Source organism: Oxyura jamaicensis, chromosome 3 (assembly GCF_011077185.1).
Source record: "Oxyura jamaicensis isolate SHBP4307 breed ruddy duck chromosome 3, BPBGC_Ojam_1.0, whole genome shotgun sequence".
Lineage (NCBI taxonomy): Eukaryota > Metazoa > Chordata > Aves > Anseriformes > Anatidae > Oxyura > Oxyura jamaicensis.
Genome location: NC_048895.1, coordinates 30,994,385 through 31,015,808, shown reverse-complemented (window position 1 = coordinate 31,015,808; position 21,424 = coordinate 30,994,385). Strand labels below are relative to the sequence as shown.

Genomic DNA, 21,424 nt, shown 5'->3' with positions numbered 1-21,424 from the left:
TAAGAGCATCAAATGGGTAGAAGGGACAGTTTGTGAAATTCAACATATGTAGTCAACATTGCCAGTTCTAATATGGCTCTAGCCTCTCCGCTTTGAACTGCATTAAACAAAATTAATCAAAAGGAGGAAAATGTACAAACTGGGCATTATTGTGGACCTAAAGATGTATGTCTGAACCTTCAGTTCTGAAATCTTAGAAATAAACTGTTTTTGTTCTGAGTAGATTAGAGTATCATTGTGCTTGGTGCTACAAACTCCTGGACATCACAGCAAAACTAGACGTGTGAGAACTATGAGACCATATGTCATAAAATGAAAGGCAGGCGTTTGTTTATATTTTGTTCTTCTCCAGGAGAGATGGGGGAATGGGTATACGTGGTAGTCACCAGTCCAGAATTTGAATGACTTGCGGGGAGAGAAGTTGATAAGCATTACGTGAGTTTTTGCTGACTGCGGGATTACATTTTTCTTTGGTTAGCTAGTATGGATGAGCTAGATCAAAGCTGAAACTGTTTGATGCAGATGGATACTCTGAGATCCGGCACCTGAAAAGCCTGTGCAGTTCAATGGATTTGTTAAGTTCAAAATGGACAGTCTGCTATTCACTGCAGGCAAGGCTTTCTTGACCTTTCACCAAAAAACTGTTTCACCCCGATAACTGGATCCTTGAATGCCAGAGGATTCCAAAACTGCAAACTTGAAGTTGTTAGCAGTATGTAGGATATAGTGTTTTCGGATAAAGCTCATTTGGCAGATAAAAAATCAAGTTTCACTTCAAGGCTTCACTTAAGACAAAGAGGTGCAGTATAGTTCATAATCATAAGTGGTATTTACCAGGGTGAAGACCTAACTCAAATTCTTCTTGCATTAGAAAAACTTGCATCAAAAGTAATGGGGGGGGGGGGGGAAGATAAACCTGCTTAGACTACTTGTTTATCACTGTTTTTAGAACAGATTCTGTTTAAGCCAGTGTAGGCTGCACCCTATCTCTTCTTCCTGGTACTGACTGTAACTGGGACTTGTCTGATGCCCTGTTCTTACCGGCTTTGTTGTGGACGCGCTCGGCCATGGTCACTGCGCTCCTCACACCAGGCCGCCCTACCCTGTGCTGCTGATCTCCTCTGTGACGATGGACAATGAGGTTGGATCAAGGCTGTCAGTAACTGGGGTTCTTCTGAGCCAGCTGTGCGTACACATGGGTAATTACTCAACATTACTGCCCCTGCGCCTCTTGCTCCCAGTAAACCTGCTCGTGCTGGTTCCGTAGTCACCTGGGGTCGTCGAACCTTGAGAAGAGGCTCGCGCACTCACCCTGCTGTTCTGCATCCCACATCGTGGTACTGCTGATTTACTGACAAGCTTGGAAGGAAAAACTCATCTCACAGGGACTTAGCCTATAGGAAATGCTGTATAAATGGTGTTTTTTTTTGAGACTGTTCCAAAGAAAAAGTCAGTTGTTCGGAGGCAGTCAGTGTGGCTTGAGTTGAGTAAGTACAGTTGTCGAGGGAAAAATATGATCAGTTTTCAAGTTGAAATTTAGGAACTCTTTTGTGAGTATTTCTGGCCGCTGGACCTCTGTTACGCATCTGTTAAACAGGAGTCATACCATACTCCTCTTTGAAAGGAGGTAGGCAGTGTTTAGTGGTCAGTAACTGGAATTATTATTTTTCTTAGCAATTCTTGCTTTTTAAAAATACAAATTGTCTTCTATTTGCCTTTGTATGTTCAGGTCGATGTAAAATTTAAGATTAATTTCTGCCACTTAGTCTGCATTGAATGGTACGTGTATCTATGTGGAGAGGGCTTCTTGTAGTTGTGAAATGTTTTTGATGCTGAGGTCGAGTTTGTGCTGGCCAGAGAGCACCTTCCTTGAACACAGGATCTGGCACGTGCCCACTCTTGCCGTGTACCTCATTAGGTCAGTCCACCTGAATGGGAGGAGGTGTGCTTTCGTGCCATTTTCCAGAAACAGGTACTTCCAGTTCTTTGGTTTTACTTCCCAGTGTTCATATTGATTTTAGGCACTCACTTTCTGGTGCTGGGCTGTTATGGTCGGATGTGGATTCAGTGGACTGTTGGCCACAGCCAGCCCTTGTAAAAGCTTTGGGATCAATTCAGTAGTCCAGTGAAGCCTTCTGTACAAAGACTGGAAACATCTAATCTGATGTCTTTCAGCAGGAAGCTATTTCAGGGGAGTGTGACATGAATACGTTTGATCATTAAATGCCCACCACAATTTGCAGTATGTGAAGAAAGCAAATTAGTTGCAGGAAGATCTATCTAGATGCATTGAGAAGGGAAGGATTAAACTCTAAGCTCTGGAGAGGCTTGGTGGCCTGCTGTAATACTCGTGTGGTACTGCATGCATGGCTCTTGCAGGTGGGGGCACAGGCCCTGTGAAAAGCCACACAGCTTGGGTAGTAGCGTGATGGCTGTGATCACGCAGGGTCAGCGCTGCAGGGTCAGGCGGGACACCACATTCCTCCTCCCTGAAAACCCCTTTGACTACATGAGGAAGTGCCTACAGTTCATCAGACCCAAACTTGCTCCTCAGTTACTATTCAGTGAGTGTAATTTCTTGTGAGAAGCTGTAGTAGCATGGGTAGAGGTAGCAGGTAGCATGCTTACGGGGTGCTCTCTTGGCAACGCGAAGGGTGGATGTGATCATGATACAGCACAGTCCCGTCCTGGTTTTGAGCTTCTGCTTGGCTCGTGCTGCGCCGTCTGTACTTTGAATTTTCCATTTCAGGGGTCTTACAGTAACACCAGCTCACTCTTGGGTTTATAGCCATCACGGCTGCAGCAGCAGTCTTTTGGCATTTAATACTGTGCCGAACATCCCCAGCTCATACAAGACTACAGTCAAGGCCTGGGTCTCTGGCTGTCAAAGACTTTAAGGACTACGCTGGAAAAGAAAATTGTTTGGAAGTTGGTGTCCTTTAGGACAGAGCTGTGACAGGCAAATGCCATAAAGGGAAGAGTGGAAGTAGTGTAGATTGAGGAGGGTGCAGGAGTGAGTTAGCTTCCTCCTGGAGAAGAGCACACTCGAATTTACTTCTAAAATAAAGCGTGTGTGGCAGTACCGTGTTTGATCCTCAGGAGGGGAGGGCATCCGGAAGGAGTCAACGCTGCATGCTGCTGTACTTGCAGCTTTGCTACGAGCGAGGATTAGGGGATAATTGTTTCCATGAGAAATAGTGGGAGAAGCCAGCCATGCTGATCACCCATGGGGGGCAGGGGCCAGGTGCCTCTTTCCCAGAAAGCTACCCCTGCAACATCACATGAGCCAAGCAGTAGGTAATTACAGCGTTTATAATGCCATTAACCTTTAATCACATAGTCCATTAGTGGGCTAAGAGCATTTTAAAAAAATAAATAACAAACCACCAAGCCTTGGCATGGTGTCCCGTGCAATTAGATTTTAGCAGGACTTCAGGCTGCATGCTGATGGCAGAAACCTCATGTGTGGTCAGGGAACCCCTGGGTAAAAGATACCACAGCAGAAATTTGTTTCTAGAGAGTGTCTCGCTCTCGATGGCTGCCCTCTGTGTCACGGGAGGACTTTCTTAATGCCGAATGAAATGTAGCTTCAAGGGTCAGATTAGCCATCAGTCCTGTGGGAGCCGCTGAGGAAATATTGTCAGCTGTAGTGTTTGCCTTTTTGCATGGCTGTGAAGCTGGCCTGGGTTCTGTAAATAATGATGTTATATTTAGCTGTGAAGTGCATTATGTCAGAGCAGTTTCAGTGGTAACAAAACATTTAATGAAAAAGCATTAAGCAGGAGAACTTTTTAAAAATAAACATCTTCCTACACTTAGCACATTGGGGTGCTTAATCACCCCTTTGTATGATTTTTGGTGTAATATGTATGGTATCAAATAACTGGTAAGCTACTTGGCATTTGTATAGCATCAAACAGCAGACTCCTTAGTCAGCCAGTGCATCGAAATAATTATATATAAGAAATACTTGTGGAAATTAACCCCTCCATCTTATAGAAATAACCATGGCAATCTGTGTGGAGATAGCAGCTATTACTGCCCACATACGGATTGGTTTTGTTTCCCTATCTAACGCTGAGGTAAACAGAGTAACTGGCACAGAATATGAAGTGTTTTCTCTACTGTTTAATGCTTTTCAGTGGATTCTGCTAACGCAGTAGCATTGGCTAGTTATTCCTGCTAACCTATAAAATTGCTCAGGAGGGAACCGTTTCGGAATTGCTTGAGAGCAAGCCAGAAGTGTAATGCCTGCATACATAAAATACATTTTAAAAAGAAAAAGTTAAACCTCAGTAGGAATTGCCTCTCAAGCTGAAGTTTACAGTTTCCCTTTATCAAATAATTCTAAAGTGAGCAACTCCTTCAGATGAGGAGGGGGAAAGAAAAGTCCTAATAAATACCTGTGTGGTTTTATATCTAGTTAATATATAGCAGTTGTGCTGGCAAGCAATGCAGCTGCCTGTGCTGTTTGCAACCGTAAAGGTATGGAGTGAGCTGTCAGCTGCTGTAAGACACCAGCCCTGTCCAGCCCAGCAGGGCGTAAGTGTAATTTATCCAGAGGCACTTGCTGTCTTGGTCTTGTTACTTAGGTTGCTTTGGTAGAAAAGCAACTGACATGAATATCACATGGGAGCTTTATTTCTTCCCTGTATGAGACTGGCTATTTTTAGTCTACAAGGAATCACATCTACAGGAGGAGGAGGGACTGGATTCTGGGGCTTGTTCTTGAGGGTCCATGGTAGGTAGCTTTCAAAATCTACTTTAAGCTCCTTGGCCATACTTTCTCTACAGGTTTTTCTAGAAAAATTTTTCAGTATCAAAGGTCCAGGTGTCCAGCCTAAACGTGTCTGTGTTCTGCTTGTACCCGTTAGTACATCAGCTCTCAATATCCAGCAATGTGGAGTTAATCTGAAATGTGATTGAAGACGGTCAGTCACTCTCAGTCTGACTGTACAGCACTGAAGTCTGGCTGTAAAACTGTGTGTTCACCAAGACAGTTACATGGTTGTTTCCAGCATGATTTATCTTCTGTGTTAACCTTAAAATAGTGTGTCTCTTTCATCTGTGCATGCCCAGTAGTCACATGGAGGTTGAATTAGTCCACAGAGATCCATCTCAGAGATGGTCTGAAGCTTGTGCACGGTGCATTTATCTGCTCCAGCAGAATAATCCTCTTGTTTTCAGCTGCATGCTTGGCAATTAAGACACAATCTGTGCTACTTAAGGTATAAATAAGCATTTAGCATTACTTATGGATTACATGAGGACAACAGATGCTATTTTGAAGGAGCAGTTAATGAGTGGCAGGTTTCATAGAACAAACACTTGCAGTTGTGCACGTGAAAAATAATTGAATTAAGGGGGGGAAAAGTTTCAGAATGCAAGTCAAAATGTGATAGTAGCTTTCAGCTACTTAATAGTGAGTTTGTCTTTATTAGTTATAAGAATTATGCATACTGAAGGTAACTACCTGTTTATTTTTAGATCAAACGCATGCATCCATGTAGTCTCTTCTTAACATTAAATTTACCAACTTAAAAAAAGGAAAGTTGAAGGGTAAAAAACTTGGAATCTGAATTTTGGCAGTGCTTTAGGTAGTAATGTACAACCTGGGTGAAGAGAGGAAATCTGATGCTTTGCAGGTTTAACGTGATCTGCGGTAAGCCATTAACCGAACTTGAATTCTCTCCCTGCGTTTGATTCTAGAAGCATGTGCACAGAGATCTGTTGATGTGAGACCTAACTGTCGTGTGCCTTGCTTTGCTTTCTGCTCCATAAAGTGGAAATAATAGGGCTTCCTCCACAGGGATGGACAGGGACGTACCAAAATGAATGTGAGACGTGAAGGGTGTTATTTAACTGTTGCTTGGTCAAGTAGCTGTGCCTTGTACCCTGCCTCCCCGTCCTGTCCTCGCTGTGCTGAGCCGGCATGGAGCGCCCTGTGGCCTTGCGATGACCAGGCAGTTTAGGAATAGAGCTGTTTAAAGAATAAAATGACATTTGCTTTTTGCCACATCCATTTCCCAGCCTGGTTTGCGGCTCAGCAACACAAATACTTCACCTGGCACAAGGCAGGGGGCAATGCAAGGCAGGAAAAGCAGCCAGGGGTAGGAGTTTCCTAGATGAGCATTAAATGCTGGTGAATTAGACACAACAGTGCACCTGAAGTTAAGGCCATGGAGCATTGCCTGCCCAGCAGTTCTTTAATTTGAAAAATTACATCTGTGTCCCACTGACCTGCCAGAGATGCCTTAGGGGCCTTCTGTCATGTTTTGAGGCAGTCATAGTAAATATATTTTTGTATCCTAACCTAAGGGATTAATTTGGTTAAGAGGCCAAAAACAGCTGTTTCTGAACCACAAAGACCTGCTGGCGTTTCCCTGGGCCTCTGGTGCTGTGGCTGTGGGCAGACATCGGCTGCAGCCTGCCTCAGGGCTCTCTGGGGGGAGCAGGTCTGCAGGTCTTGGGCCAGCTGAAGTGTAGGGCAAACAGAGGTGTAAATCTGCCTGCTTGTGCAAAATTTCAGTGTTGCTGATCAGCAGTGAGCAGTTCTCCCTTGGGTGCTTGTGCCTGGGATAGCTGTGGGTGCAGCAGCCTGTAACACGCGCCGAGCTGCAGGACCAGCGTGTGCCTTATCGCTGCTTGGGAGGTGTGGGTGGGCTGCGTCTGGGCTAGTCCGTGCTGTGAGGAACCCAGCACGGCAGGCTTTGGATCTTTCCTTCCTATTGAATTTGTACTCTTGCTCTTGGACCAGAAGCTGCCCACGCCTTGTTCTCGGTGATGATGTTTTTACTACTCATTTGCGCTGAGGTTGCAAGGGAGGCAAGGACCAATCTGCAAAGTTGAACACTTACTAAACCTTTTATAAATTATATTTAAAAAAACACATTTCTATAGAAAGGACAAGAAGTTTAGGATGTTGAAGAGAGCAGCGGTAAATGTAACTTTGCTCCTTGGAAAACTGTGCTTTCTTGTAGTGTTTTGTTATCTTGCTAAAGATGCCTGCTATGCAAAAGAGCTGGAGCACTTTGTCCTTTCTCTCCTTTGAACTTTGACCGATTGGTCAGGATTATTTATAAACCCAGGTGCTAATTACGCTGCTTCTCATTCCACTGAACAAAGGTATGCTGGCTCGCTTCCTTGCTGTAGTGAGTGTCTGTCGCCAGGACAAGAGACACCAAGCAAAATGGTTGACGAGGAAGCAAAGAGCTTACCTATGGAGCTGAGTGAGAAGGGAGGTGTGGAGAACAATGGATTTGTTCAAAATGAGGCTTTTGATGACAAGGAGACTGATACCAGTAGCCAAGAAGAAATGCCAAAAACATGCGTTATTGGTGTGAACCCAGAAGCTACTGAGGAGCCGGCTTTGGAGCCCTACGCAGGGATGCCAAAGGAAGTCTTGCTGAAGTTCTCCAGCCAAGCCCGGTACAGAGTCACCAGGGAGATTCTCTTTTGGCTCATAATCATCGCTGCTGTCATGCTCGTGTGTGCTACGATTGCCATTATTGCTCTGTCCCCAAAGTGCCTCGACTGGTGGCAAGCTAGTCCTATTTACCAGATCTACCCTCGTTCTTTCAAGGACAGCGACATGGATGGGAATGGTGATCTGAAAGGTGGGTGAACTTCCATTCTTCTTGTGTGTAATGCAGGGCAGCAGTCATTTGCATGTATTTATATACATATACAAATTTAAAAAATAGTTATCCTACAGTCCAACAGAGAAAGCCACCTGAGTTGAGAGTGGCATATAAGACTTACTTATCACCAATGGCCACTCACATTCTCATTACTAGATCTCACCAGGAGCTTCTTGCTCAAGTCAAGTCTAAGCCTGGAGTTAGACCAAAAGTTTAAGTGTAGGGCTGAGAGCAAACAGCAGCATAATTGCCACTACAGGAATATATCTTTGCAAAACTGAGGTCAAATGGCAGGATGGGTGGTGCTGAACACTGAACTGCTAGTCTGGCTGCCTGACCGTACGGAGAAATGATGGGGAAAAAAAAAAAAAAGACAAAGTGGGAGTAGAGAAAGATGTTACTTGTTGTTTTGTTCATGGTCTGGGTGTTTTTGAGCTCTTAGGAATGCACTGAGAAGATGTTACTGATACCGAGAGGCAATGGCAGGTATCAGTAGCTTAGCTGCAACTAAGCTCAGAAGGGGAAGGCTCTACCCCATAATGGGCAATAAATTTCTCTACAAGAAGCATGAGCTGTAATGTACTCTACTAGCAAGTCAAGAGAAGAAACCATTTCTGTGATTGTACCCCAAGAGTAACGTGTCAGGAATATGTGAGAGTTTGGGGTTTAAAAAATGAGGGGAGACTGGGATCTTTGCATTTAAATTGTACTTCCCTTTAGGTGGTCAGAGGATTAAATGACTTTAAAATGGGAAATTAATGCTGCTGCTATGTTAGTCAAATACAGGTGTTTGTTTTCAGCAATTACTGTTAAATATATTGCATAGAATTATAAATATCTTTTATATTACAGAATGTAAATAATTTTTTTAATCTTCTTGGTTTATCTTTCTTATGAAGGTGGCTTTAAATGGTTTCCATTTTGTGGTCTTTGATGCTCTTTTCATTTACATAGGTATCCAAGAAAAGCTGGACCATATAGTGAATTTGAACATAAAAACCATCTGGATCACTTCTTTCTACAAGTCCCCCTTAAAAGACCTTGGCTACGGAGCTGAAGACTTCTATGATGTTGATCCCATGTTTGGATCAATGAGTGATTTTGAGAATCTGCTTGCAGCCATACATGATCGAGGTAAGCTGCAACTCTGGTCAAAATAGCTATATTAAAGAAGCGTTCACTTTTATGATAAAGGTGTGCCTTGTACCACTAGGTTCTGATCTTGAGTTTCCATGCTCACGCATGCAGGGCTGGCCTACTGCCGTGGCCCCTGCTGGGTCTGGGAGTATGTGTCAATGGCCCAAGGGCATCACGCCTGCCAGACAGTCATTTCTGGCTCTGGATTTTATTACCAATGGCTGCTTTCTGGAGAAAACAGAAAAACAGTTCTGAGGCTGGGAGGAAATGTGCGCTTCCTTCCTGCGATTGCATCCTTGGTTGGTGCGTGTATGCCTTAGACCCAGTGCTTGCCCAGGTGTTTCCTTCTTACAGCCGTTGGGCTGAATGGAAAATGGTTTGCCAGTCCCAAAAGCGTTTTAGATTTTTTTAAAAAGCCTGATCTGTAGGAAGGGTGAGGAAGAACATATGTTCATTAATGCTTGTGAAGTGGTGATTCCCATTTCCCAGCTGTGAGATGGGAGAGAGATGTTGAAATCAGAGTTTTTGGCCAGACTTGGTTGAAGTGGTTCATAACCACAGGAATCTGCTCTGGTTTTCTTCCCTCTTTACGGGAAAGAGTCCCAGCAAGATGTGCTGCCCCTGCTTGCTGACCCTCGTTAGTTTAGCCGGACAGGTAGCCTGGGGCTTTTTGTCTTTGTGTGCACTGGCCCCAGCCAACGGGGCTGTATAAACCCAAGCTACAGGCCTGTCCCTCGAGCACAAACCCAAGTTCCCAGGCTTTTGAAGAAGCCCAAATGCTTGTGATACTACATTTAAAAAAAAAAAAAGTGTCTTAAAAGGTTGAATTAAATATTTGTGATTTGATTTATAAGGGTTAAAAGTGATAATGGACCTAATACCAAACCACACAAGTGACAAGCACCAATGGTTTCAGCTTAGTCGCAACCGCACTGGGAAGTACACGGACTACTACATCTGGCAGGACTGCGTGCAGGCGGGGGGAGCGATCACTGTGCCCAACAACTGGGTAAGTGTGGGCAGGGATGCTTGTAAATTGGGTTGCAGGTAGCCTGTAACAACAACGCCGCCTAGAACATCGTTGTCCTGGTGAACGTAGGGCTGTAAATGTTTACTCATGGGCACAGACCGAGGTTATTAAGTGAGGCTGTGTTGGGTTAAGATTTAAACCGGTTTGGGGTGGAGGGCTTCTTACTTCAAACAAAAAAAAATTGCTCTGTGCTAGAAACTTCATCTCTGCTCTGCTATCATAGTTGTGGGAGAAGCAAAGCAATATGTTCTAGGCATTTCTCCCCCTTTTCTGGAAGGTGTATCTCCTTTTTCATTTGCTTTGGGGGGAAAAAAGGACAATGTATGTATTCTGTATATATGGTTGTCCAGAGAAGCTGTGGGTGCCCCATTCCTGGAAGTGTTCAAGGCCAGGCTGGATGGGGCTTTGGACAACCTGATCTGGTGGGAGGCGTCCCTGCCCATGGCAGGGGGGTTGCAATTATATGATCTTTAAGGTCCCTTCCAGCCCAAACCACATTGCGATTCTCATTTATCTGAAATCTGAACTGATGGGTGCATGGTTAAGAATTTGTATATTCTAAAACCTCCAGGTGGGGTTAGTATTTTCTTCCCTGTTTTGTTCCCCCAGTCAACCATTTTGGTTGGTTGGTTTTGTTGTGCTTTTTTTTTTTGGTGTGTTTTTAACCGGAGACTTACAGAGCCACCTCAGTTTTGGGAATTCTTTATTACAGAGATCATAAAACTAACATTTTAAGACACTGACTGTGGTTAGTGCTTCAAAGGGACAATACCAGATTAAAGAAAGTGAACTAAAGCTATTTTTAACAACAGTTTTAGGAAAACTAATTCCAAAAGAAATGGTCCCACCCATGTTTCCCCCCTCTTTGTTATAATTCCCAGCAGAAGTCTACTTAAAGAGGAATGAAACAAAGCATTGAACATGAGATACATGTGGCAAAGCCTGACTGAAAGGAAGAGCAACTCATAGGAGAAGGAAATGAGAAACCAAGTATCAAAGTCTACTTAAAATTTAGTCCATCAATTAGGCATTTTGTGCTTTATTATGTGCTTGTAATGCACCACATCATGAAGTATACATATGACAAATTGTTTGTTAATTTGAGAGTTCTGATTATTTTTCTTCCCACTTGCATGAACAGGTGAGCGTCTATGGGAATTCCAGCTGGCAGTTTGATGATGTGAGAAAACAGTGTTATTTTCATCAGTTTGGGAAAGAACAGCCAGATTTAAATTTCCGCAACCTTGCTGTTCAACAAGAAATCCATGTGAGTATATGACCTGTTGATGCTGCACCAGTGGCTAAGCAGATATTTCTATGCTTGATTTGATCCTTGTACAATCTAGTTGGAAATAATTCAAGAGTTAGAGTGTGTGTATTGAAACAAAAAAGCATCTAGACAAACTTGAAGTTTAAAAATTCAGGCTCTATCTTCTGATGCTTCCAGCATCAGAGCTACTTTGTTTCAAGTCTTTTAAATTAAAAAGCAAGCAAATACCACCCCCCTACAAAAAAAATAATAATAATAATCCAAATGAAGCCCTCCTTGAGTGGAGGTACTTGCAGTGGGTTTTTTGCACTGCTCTGGGTCCGATGACTATTGCTCTTTATGCTGGTTTAAGTCCCTGCTCTCACAAGCATCTGGCAAGATCTTGATCATTTTTTGAAACAGGCTGTTGCACTTTAAAAGGAGTTCCTTTAGCCTTCAGTGGGAAGTGGAAGGGAATCTTCATTTCTTTGCTTTGAACCTTTCAGAGCCGTTTGCTTTTCAGCATAACTTCATGCATAAGCAGTTCACGCTTGCTCTCTGTGACCCATACATGTCCTTCAGCTTACATAGTTTTTTCCACTCATTTTCTCCAGCGTGGATGACCAGAATTAAACGTACTTACGGAAGAGGTGCCTGGGTCAAATCTTGTACAGTGGCATAAATACTTCCCCTCTAAGCCCTAAGATTGTTACTTGCCTTGAAGATGCTGCTTGTAGTCTCATAATCTAAAATGACTGCTGCAAGGAAACAGTTGTGTGCTGTCAAGTCTAGTCTCCACCAGGAGCCAACAATGAAGGCATTTACTGCATTTGTGTGTTGCATGGAGGACAGCATTTAATGGGAGGACTGGCATGGGTGGTCAAGTGTCCTGCACTGAAGCTGGTGCCAAAGCGCAGCTGAATCACGCAAGCTGAGAGAAGCTTTAATCTCTGTTGACACAAGGAGGTGTTAATTAGCCATCCCCATGGGGGGTGGCACCTTGTTTTAGCAGAGGTGTTTGCATTTTTGAGGAAGTGAGGCAATGCTGACCTGAAATGCAAGGAATGCCTGGGCTTGATAAGAAAGAGTTTCAGTCTCTCTGCATCTCCGACCACTTTATGTGGGGAGGGGCATGAATAACCTTTACAGCCAGGAATGTTTCACCAAGGAATGGTTGTGATCTGATAAAACCTTGTGCCTGCCTCCACCACGTCTCCCAGTAGAGAAAACATAATTCATTAACGCATTGGGAAGTAGGTCTGAAGATGGGGAGTATGACAGCTGCTTCTTTTTTTTCCCCTTTTTTTTCTTCCTTTTGAGTAGTACAGCTACCTCAAGTGTGTTGATGTTAGTTCTTCGGTGTTTGTTGCTTTGTACTGTTGAATTTTGGTGAGTTTCTTTGGTGCTAGTCTTCATGCCTGCCCGATTCTAGTATGAATATCTCTTGGGCTGTCTCTGTGGTATCTTTCTTCACTGTTGGTGTTGCAAGCGCATGAAGAAACAAACCAAAATGCTTTTGGTCTTAATTGTTAACTGAAGCCTGAAATGGGATTGTCTCAAGACTGATCCTTGACAAACTCCCTTGGTAACCTCTCTGTCTTGATGCTTCCCATAACATCACGTCTTTCTCCTTTTTTTTTCTGCTGTTAAACGTACTTTTCAATAGTCATGGCTATTTTTTCTTCTTTGAATGGTACCTGGTACATTGCTGAAGTAGCAAATAGAGGCTGCATGCCTTATGCGTAGAGATGAAACAAAGACTACTAAGTTTGATCTGGTAATACCCACCTTTGGTAAATGCTTGTGAACATCATTGATTCCTCCAGCATGTTAAAGAATAATCTTTGTCTAGTATGTTAATTCAAAATGCTCTTTCAGGTTAGAACGGTTATCAGTCTAATCAAGTCAGTGTTTGATATTTGCACTGCTGATACGTGGTACTGCTTTTGTGATGAGCACGCACCTAAACAACTACCATTTGGTGGATTCAGTATTGGACAGACAGTGCACTGAGAGCTGCTGCTTTCAGAATGGTTCCACGAGAAAATACAGCTCCAAAGGTGGAATCCTGATATGCCAAAAATCAGGAATGTGGAGTGGTTCTACTTCAGTATATTCTGGCAAGTGTGTGTCATACACGTGTTAAAAATAAGATTTTTTTGTACTTACATGAAAAAAACAGTATCTGGTCTAAAGGAACATGTGCACAAACTGCTCAAGGGGGGTTGAACTTTAGAGTTGTTTGTGAAAACCAGAGCAATTAGAATTTTAGTATTATAACAGCTACTGAAGTAGGAAATAATTCTAATGGTGACTAACCTCTGCCTTTGGTAGTGGAATTATTATCCAGGTTAACTGCTATAGATTAAATTTTTTTCATGTTCCTGCAAATCAACAAATAAGCCTGAAAATAAAATAAAATGAAAAAAAAAAAAAAAACAAACACATCTGTCAAATAAAAGGGAACAAGCATTTTAAGAGCTCTATTGTATAAAAAGAAAATTGGTGGCACAAGGTCTGTGCAGAACAACATATTCTTGCATATTTGAATCAATGTGTTCTAATTGTGTGCAGGCAAGATGGGTGTTCACCAACAATAGTGCTTAGCATGATCCCAGTTGTTCTGATGGAAGAGATTAGAAGGCTCTTAGTGAGGCATGCCCTGGCTTTGGTCTCATGAATTAACGGGAGAATTTAGACCAGTCTTTCTTTTTTATACCGGAAGAAATAATAAGACATTTTCTATTTGTATGTCAGTGCTAACTCAACAGGATTCACTTTAATTTCCAGTTAAAAAAAAAAAAAAAAGTACAAATTCAAAAATAAATTGTTATATGTTATTACCTCCAGTAGGTTTAGTTTTCCTCTTTAAGTATGTGCTATTTTGAATGGTACAGGCTCACTTGAGATTCTCAACTTTTCCCTTTGTCCAGGATATTATCAAATTTTGGCTTGGCAAAGGAGTTGATGGATTTAGTTTTGTCGCTGTTAAATTTCTTCTAGAAGCCACGCATCTACGAAATGAACCACAAGTGAACAAGTCTCAGAATTCTGTAATGTATATTTTATTTTTTCCCTGTATTTTCTACTGGGGCAAGGGAAGTGTATGTTTTTACTCTGTGGGGTCTTAAGGCTTTAGGAACATGGAGTCATTCCTTGGAAGGGAATTGGCTCCTGGGCTCCCTGCAGAAGGAGCACGTACAAGAAAGAAGCAAGCAGGAGTGCAAATAAAATTGTCCGTATGCCCTTCATATTTCTGTTCTGACAGTTGCTTTGAATTTTGTTTGAAATACTTGGCTTTCAAATTATATTCTAAAAAGACCAGTGTTGTGAGTTTCAAAGGCCTATCAGTTGTCTTTGGGGAGCTCATTACAAGAGGTAGGCTCAGTGCTCTGGCTCACTTGGGGCCCCATAGCAGTCAGTAGCAGATATTTCTTTTGAAGTGCTAATAGGAATCAGAGTAAAACAAACAGCAACAAAAAACCCACCTCATTGGCAGCACGTTACAGTGAGAGGTGGCCAGAGGCGCTGAGAAGCACCCGCCCCGTTGTTTTTGCTGAGGTGCTGAACCTGGTGATGTTAGCAGATAGTGCCAGCAGTGAGATGCAGTTCTCCTGCTGAGCTGGGGATCCCACAAAACTCATCAGCTCCACAAATATTGTTGCTTTAAGTTACCACAACAACAACATGGTCCCTGCTTCCAGCCTGGCATGTAGCCAGAGCACGTGCTGTGCTCGGTGCTGCAGGTGGGCTCTGCTGCTCAGTGCTGGGGCTGGTTCCCCGAGCACAGTTCAGGTCCGCACTGTTACTGCTGGTATGCGAAGCTCATTTCAGTTAAAACTTTACACGCGTTGGTGGATTGCCTAAAGAGTGGACAGGAAGAATTTGGGGAGTTCTGAATTCTAAAATACTGGGGAACTAATGGGGAATATTACCTTGGCTTTAAGGAGAGCATCACAGCCTATTCTGAGCTCTACCATGACTACACAACCACCCAAGTTGGCATGCACGACATCATCCGTAGCTTCCGTCAAACCATGGATCAATACAGCAGTGAACCTGGCCGATACAGGTAATCATTATCAGGGCTAATGAATTCTTTTCCTGATTGTCACCTTCTTGCTAGCAATATATATATTTTTTTTAAATTAAAATTTTCTTATCAAATGCAAATGGCAGCGCGTAGGCTATGCTATCTCTTCCCCAGTGTGTACAGAAGAAGTGTACAGTGAGTTGGTCCAGGTAGCTCCTAACAAGAGAGATGCTCATCATCTTTGTGCCCTTTTGCTGGACTTTCTCCAGTAGTTCATGTCTCTCCAGTTCTGGGCTCCCCAGCACAAGACCCTGCACTCCAGTTGTGGCCTCACCAGTGTTGAGTAGAGGGAAAGGATCACCTCGCTTGACCTGCTGGCAGTGCTGCTACCCGTGCAGCCCAAAACTCTCACCTTCTTTGTGGGAAGGGCATGTGTCTGACTCGTGTTCAGCATTCCACCAGGACCCCCAGGACATTCCCTGCAAAGCTGCTTTTCAGCATGGAAATTGCTAAACAATAAATGTAGTTATGTGGGTGCGGTTTTGGAAAGAGAAGGCTCATTAAGATACAGCCTTTTGCTGTAGATTTTTCACCAGAAATTTCCAAGTAGTATCTCTTATTACTCACTTTACAAAATCTAAGCTTCTCTGTGTTTTTGATGGGAAGGAGGGAAGCAGATGTAATTCTTAATCCTGTATTATTTTCTAAGAATGCGAGATACTGTTCCTAGCTTTCTTCAGCTCTGTACAAACTGAGGACTGAGACCAAAAAAAGTACTTGTGTGCTTCTTTGTAGATTTATGGGTTCTGATGGTGATGAAAAGGAAGACATAGGAGCAACAATGATGTATTATGGAACAACTTTTGTCCAAGAAGCAGACTTCCCATTCAATTTCTACCTAATTAACATGAAAAATCTGTCAGGAAACAGTATTTTTGAAGCCGTCAACTTGTGGATGAAAAACATGCCTAAAGGGAAATGGCCAAACTGGGCGGTAAGAGTCCTGTACTTATTCTTACAGGAAGGGCCCATTCCTAGGTGATAACCGTAGGTAATAGTTCCTCTTAAGGTGATGGAAACCTTCCCCCCCCCCCCCCCCCACGTTGATTTCCCTGGGATTAGCTTTGCAGGTATTTGCGATGAAGCATGGTTGGGATGTGCAGATGAGCCATAGGCAATGCACTGAAACTACAGGCTTTGATTTCCACGAATGCAACATGAGAGCAGTTCTGTTCACCTATCGGATGGGACTCTCAGGAATGCAGTTTTATATCCTCAAGGCTGTGTCTCTGGGGAAGGGGGCAAAATGCCCAAGGGAGTATTTAGAAACAGCTTTTGGCTGTAATGGCTTTCAGAAAGGAATACAGGGACCATATGGAGTTGCAGCCGCTTGTGTTTCACCACATTCCTTCCTACACGCAGATCTTTTGTTTCAGTCCCATGCTCAAGCATGCCTACCTTTTGGGTGTTCTTTTTTTCTGCCAGCTTTTCCCAGCCCCAGTATAAAAGCAGTCATCATCTCAAAACAAGCACCACCTTCGCGTGGCATAGAAAATGGTAGAAATCCGAGGTAAATGTTACCGGGGGGAGTTAACGAAGTCTCAGGCTGATTTGTCATCTCCCTGTGCTTCTACCACCTACATTCTAAAATATTTTGGGCAGAAATTTGTACTGGTGTCAAAATCAAGATTCAGCTTGCAGACCTGGAGGTGAAAGGGGAAAAATTACCTGGTACATTATTGAATCAGCTAATAACACTGCACATCTTTCTAAGTGGTAAGGCCCTTTTCTCAAAATAAACCACTCTTGTCATTCATTTCTTTTGGGTTATAGCAGCATTAGTGTAATTATGCACTTGGAATAGTCAAGTGAGTGTTTGGCCAATACACATGAAATACATTTAGCTGCTTACCTAGGTGCTGATTTTTGGTGTATGTCCCTTTACAAGAGAAGATAGGCTGGACTCCTCCCTTTCAGCTCCGTGAAGGCAGGACGATTCAAATACATTTTTCTGTTTATTTTGTTGCCTGTGAATAGAATTTCAGTCAAAATAGTTTTTGTCTTAGAGCAGTTTCATGTATGCATAGATTTCTATAAGGTCTGTTTAACAGAATGTTGTGTTCTTCAGGCTGGAAGCCCTAACACTGCCCGGATTTCATCTCGGTTTGGGAAGAAGTATGTCAGTGTTATAAACATGCTGCTTTTAACCCTCCCTGGTACTCCTATTACGTACTATGGTGAAGAAATAGGTATGGAGAACATTGCTTCAGGAAATGTAAGTAAAGGGTACATAAATTCTGATCCTGTTACTTAGTTCTGAGAAATGGAACTACCAAAAATACAAGAACTCTTGTTTAATTGACCAACTCCAGTCTTTGTCAATGATTAGGTGGCATTCTATGTTCCGCATTGCAAAGCCATTGCACAGACTGCAGAAACGGCCAGGCCAGAGACCAGAACTGAGGCCCTGATGCATGCTGAGCTGCAGGGTTATAATCCCGGTCCCTGCCTGCTGCCAGATTAGGTTTTGTTGCTTTGCTTCACTTCAGCAGAAGAGGCAACAAGTGCCCAGGCCTGGGCTAGTGGCTCTGAGAGGTGTGGTCAGTCACCCGAGGCAAGAGGTACAGAGTCCTGTATTGCCTTTCTCTCACAGTACTTGATCCACTCTTTCAAAGTCCATTATTTCCTGGCTACTTCTTAGAGGAAACAAAAGTTCATGGGAGCATTACTAGAGCCACAGTCTCCTGGAGACTACTTTGCTCTCACTATAGAGGCACCTCCCTAAACCACAGACCTCGCTAAAATGCCCAGGCTCAGGAGAGGGGGGATCCCCCAAAAGGGGTGGGTGTACAGACTAGCCACTGCTTAGCATTTCCTGGTAGAAGGGGCTTTTCCTTACCACACACCGATTTCTTTGGATTTGTGTTTTAGATCCAGATATAAAAGATTTAAGTACCCGAGCCTTGGGACGAGGTCCCTAACTCATTTGTTCATGGTTGCAGGTAACACACAGCAGGATGTTTGTGTTTTGTTAAGCAGTGGAAACGTTCAGAATTATGTTTATTCAAGGTCATGGGATTAAACCAAAGTGCCCGTGCCTTTCACACTGTGCTGACCTGCCTGACTTTCAGTTTTCATATTCTGCCCATATTAATTTCTCATCTCTTCTCTGATCGTACCTGACTGCTGTTGTATCTTTTGTCAGAGACGTACTGGCACGGCTGGAAAAGGTCATGCCCAAAAGGGAACAGCTCAGCTCTGCCTCTTATGACCACATTTGAGCACCTTAAGAACCTGCTCCTATGGCAGATGCTGTTTTTGCTGTGGAAATCCTCTACTACAGAATGAGACACCTGTGGTGATGTTACCAACAGTATTGGCTAGTTTTGTACCAAAGGGAAGGACACACTTGCACAGAAGCACAGGAGCATCTCTAGGTTTGTCTGATTCAGATGTGAGGACATGGTTCTCTGACTTAGGAAATCTTTCCCCTGAGAAATGCCTGGGTCAAAGCATCTCCTGCGTTTTCGTACTGCTGTCGATTACTGCATGCAGGAAGATACTCTTCAGAATAGTGGCTTGCCCTTGGCTCCTCAGGGTACGCTCGTTTAGTAGCAACCCTGTGGCTTATGGCTTTGTAACAATGCAAAACCACTCTTCGTTCAGTCTGGAAGAGGAAGAATCCCTGATTAACGGGTGTCTTAGAAAGATGGAGTGTATTTGCTAAGGGAATAGTTCTTATCCCCAGCATCTGAAAATCTTCAAGAAAAACTAAAAGATGTAAAGATGAAAGGCAGAGTTACCAGTGTTGAAAACTTGGGTTTCTTTTTTCCTGCTTTTCAGAACATGCTAAAAGGAGAAACCCGTTATTTATAATGTCACGAAGCAAAGTGACAATTTCTTTTGTTGAGCTGCTTTTCTGACAGATTGTATTGAAAAGTGCCCTTTATATGAAAAACAGTTTTCATTGAAAACAAACACCCAAAGTATGTGCAAAATATTTTATGCCCTCTTATATCATTAAATTTAAGTGTCAGATCTTTTGGCAAGCTCTTCAATAACAATGAGGAAGCTTTTTCAGAATTTTTCTGAATCCTTCAAAGTGAGAACTTCAGACTTCTTACATCAACACTTTTTAATCAGCTTAAAGCTGGTATTCGATACAATTTTTGCACTTGAGAAAAAAATTATTTCTAATACAAGAAATCCTCTCCAATCCCCTTGCAAATATAAGTTCGAGGAGATCTATGGTGAAAAGTGTGGTGGTTACAAGAAAGATACTGAAGAGCATTTACTAGTTGTTTACTGTTCTGTCTTCTTAGGACTTGTTACCTCCTACGGTTACTGACGGCGTGTCCAGTTACCCATCAGAATATTCTAGCTGTCTTTTATCCAACCTTCTGTTGCAAGGCGAGGCTACTAGACTCATCTGGGGACTCTGCATTTTACCCAGCGATGCCGCATCTATTAGACTTTCTGTTCTCTTCCATTTCAGCAATTGTCTCCATTCACGTTTTCTCACTGTTTCTATTTAGATTTGCAGCAGGGGTACATCCTCCTTGTTGCATCTTAACACGAGCTAGAGAAAACAATACTGAAATGGTGATTGTATGGCATATGTTGAGAGCATGTTATTTAAAGGATAACTTTTTAACAGACTAATCAAAGCAGGAACTTCATGGCAATGGCTCTAAACCCACTGTATTTTCCAGGTGACCTTCCCAGAGAAATCCCCCATGCAGTGGGATGGCCAAGTTAACGCTGGTTTTACTGAAGGCACCAGTAGCTGGTTACCCGTTAACCCTGACTACCAAAGTGTGAATGTTGAAGTAGGTATTTGTGTGACAAACCAAAGGTCTGAAAATACTGTAATGCATCTCTTTCATGCTGATTTCCTAGTGGGAACTGGCAGTGTAGCTAATAAAAACAAACTCCAGGGAGGAAAACAGAAAGGTATGGAATCATAACTAATTTTATGAGAGAAGGAAATCCTTGCACCAGCAAGGAGTCTACTTCATCTATATCCATTTAAACTGAGCACCTGCAATTACAATGTAGGGGTGGCTTTTTAACATCTTTTTAATCATTTTAACATTAAACTGAAATCCAGCCTTTGTTTATATTAATATATAAAGCACCATCCTCGTAACAAGAACTAAATGTAGACCATCTCGAATGTAAGTAAATATTTTTTTCAAAGCATTTGAGCAGTGAATTGAACAGATTTTGCTGATCTACAGTGTTGACCAGAGCTGAAGACAAAAATATGATTCAAAGACAGGAAAAAAAAATAAAATAGGAAATAAATTATGTGATTTTTGTAGATCAGACTCAACGAAAAAAAGTTCACTGTCAAGCTTTTAATGGCTATGGCTTTCTGGGGATTAAGCAATAAATACTCAAAAGGACTCCTGGGGAGGTAAAGTACCGTTACTGACAGGGGAATTCTGTCCTGCCAAATAACCTCCATCTTTGCCACTACACAAATCCCAAGAAAGTACAGGAGAAAAAGCAGTTTTTTAGTGGAATTAGCAGACAAATTTGAAGAGTTAATTGTCAAAACTGAATTTTAATATGCACGTTCTTGGCAGACTGTGTGTGTATGAAGGTAAGTAATATCTTCTCCATTCAGTGGGAAGAAACAACCCCATTAATGCCGACTTTGTTGCAGGTACAGATGACCTGGTCCAACTCAACCCTGAGCTTATACAGAGAGCTAACTTTACTTCGCAACAATGAGCTGCCCATTCATCGGGGGTGGACGTGCTACATCTGGAATGACAGTAATGTTTTTGTTTATGTGAGGGAATTGGATGGGTTAGATAGAGTCTTTATGATGGTTCTCAATTTTGGACAGGAATCGACAATAGACCTGAAAGCTGTAATTCCTAGTCTTCCCTCAGCAGCTACTATAAGACTAAGCACTAATTTTAGCAATACTGGTAAAGCTGTCAATACCAACATAATTAAAACTGAAGCGGGAGAAGGCTTGGTCCTTGAATATAAAACAGGAAAGCCTGTTCATACTATGGAGGGTTTTCAAGACAACTGTTTTGTGGCAGAAAAAGCTTGCTATTCCAGTGCCTTCAATTTACTCTATGTGAACTGTTAAGTGCAAGAGTAGAATAACCACGTTTTCATGTTAGTTTAGAAAATGCTGATTTCAAAGAATGGGAAAAAAATCTGTCTTTTTTCTGGCTTTTCAAACTTACTTTGTGTACAAAATAAACAGCCTGAAAAATGAAATTAATACCTAATTGTCTTGTATCTCTCTTGGTAATGAAACACTGGTATGGTATAAACAACTCTAGCTATTTAGACACCCCCATTGGGTC

General features: G+C 42.5%; 1 protein-coding gene across 2 annotated transcripts; it reads left to right on the top strand.

Moving 5' to 3' along the window:
• The first annotated feature begins 2,478 nt into the window (after positions 1-2,478).
• SLC3A1 (solute carrier family 3 member 1) lies at positions 2,479-21,339 on the top strand. Of its 2 annotated transcripts, XM_035320715.1 has the most exons (11): positions 2,479-5,837; positions 7,126-7,616; positions 8,595-8,774; positions 9,632-9,786; positions 10,949-11,074; positions 13,990-14,109; positions 15,004-15,128; positions 15,885-16,083; positions 17,218-17,364; positions 19,802-19,918; positions 20,761-21,339. In XM_035320715.1, coding segments are annotated over exons 1-11 (2,103 nt in total). In that variant the 5' UTR covers positions 2,479-5,835; the 3' UTR covers positions 21,202-21,339. The 2 variants fall into 2 exon arrangements, with proteins under 2 accessions (XP_035176606.1, XP_035176607.1); XM_035320716.1 differs by lacking the exon at positions 2,479-5,837 and having other exon boundaries at positions 6,421-7,616.
• The last annotated feature ends 85 nt before the right edge of the window (positions 21,340-21,424 follow it).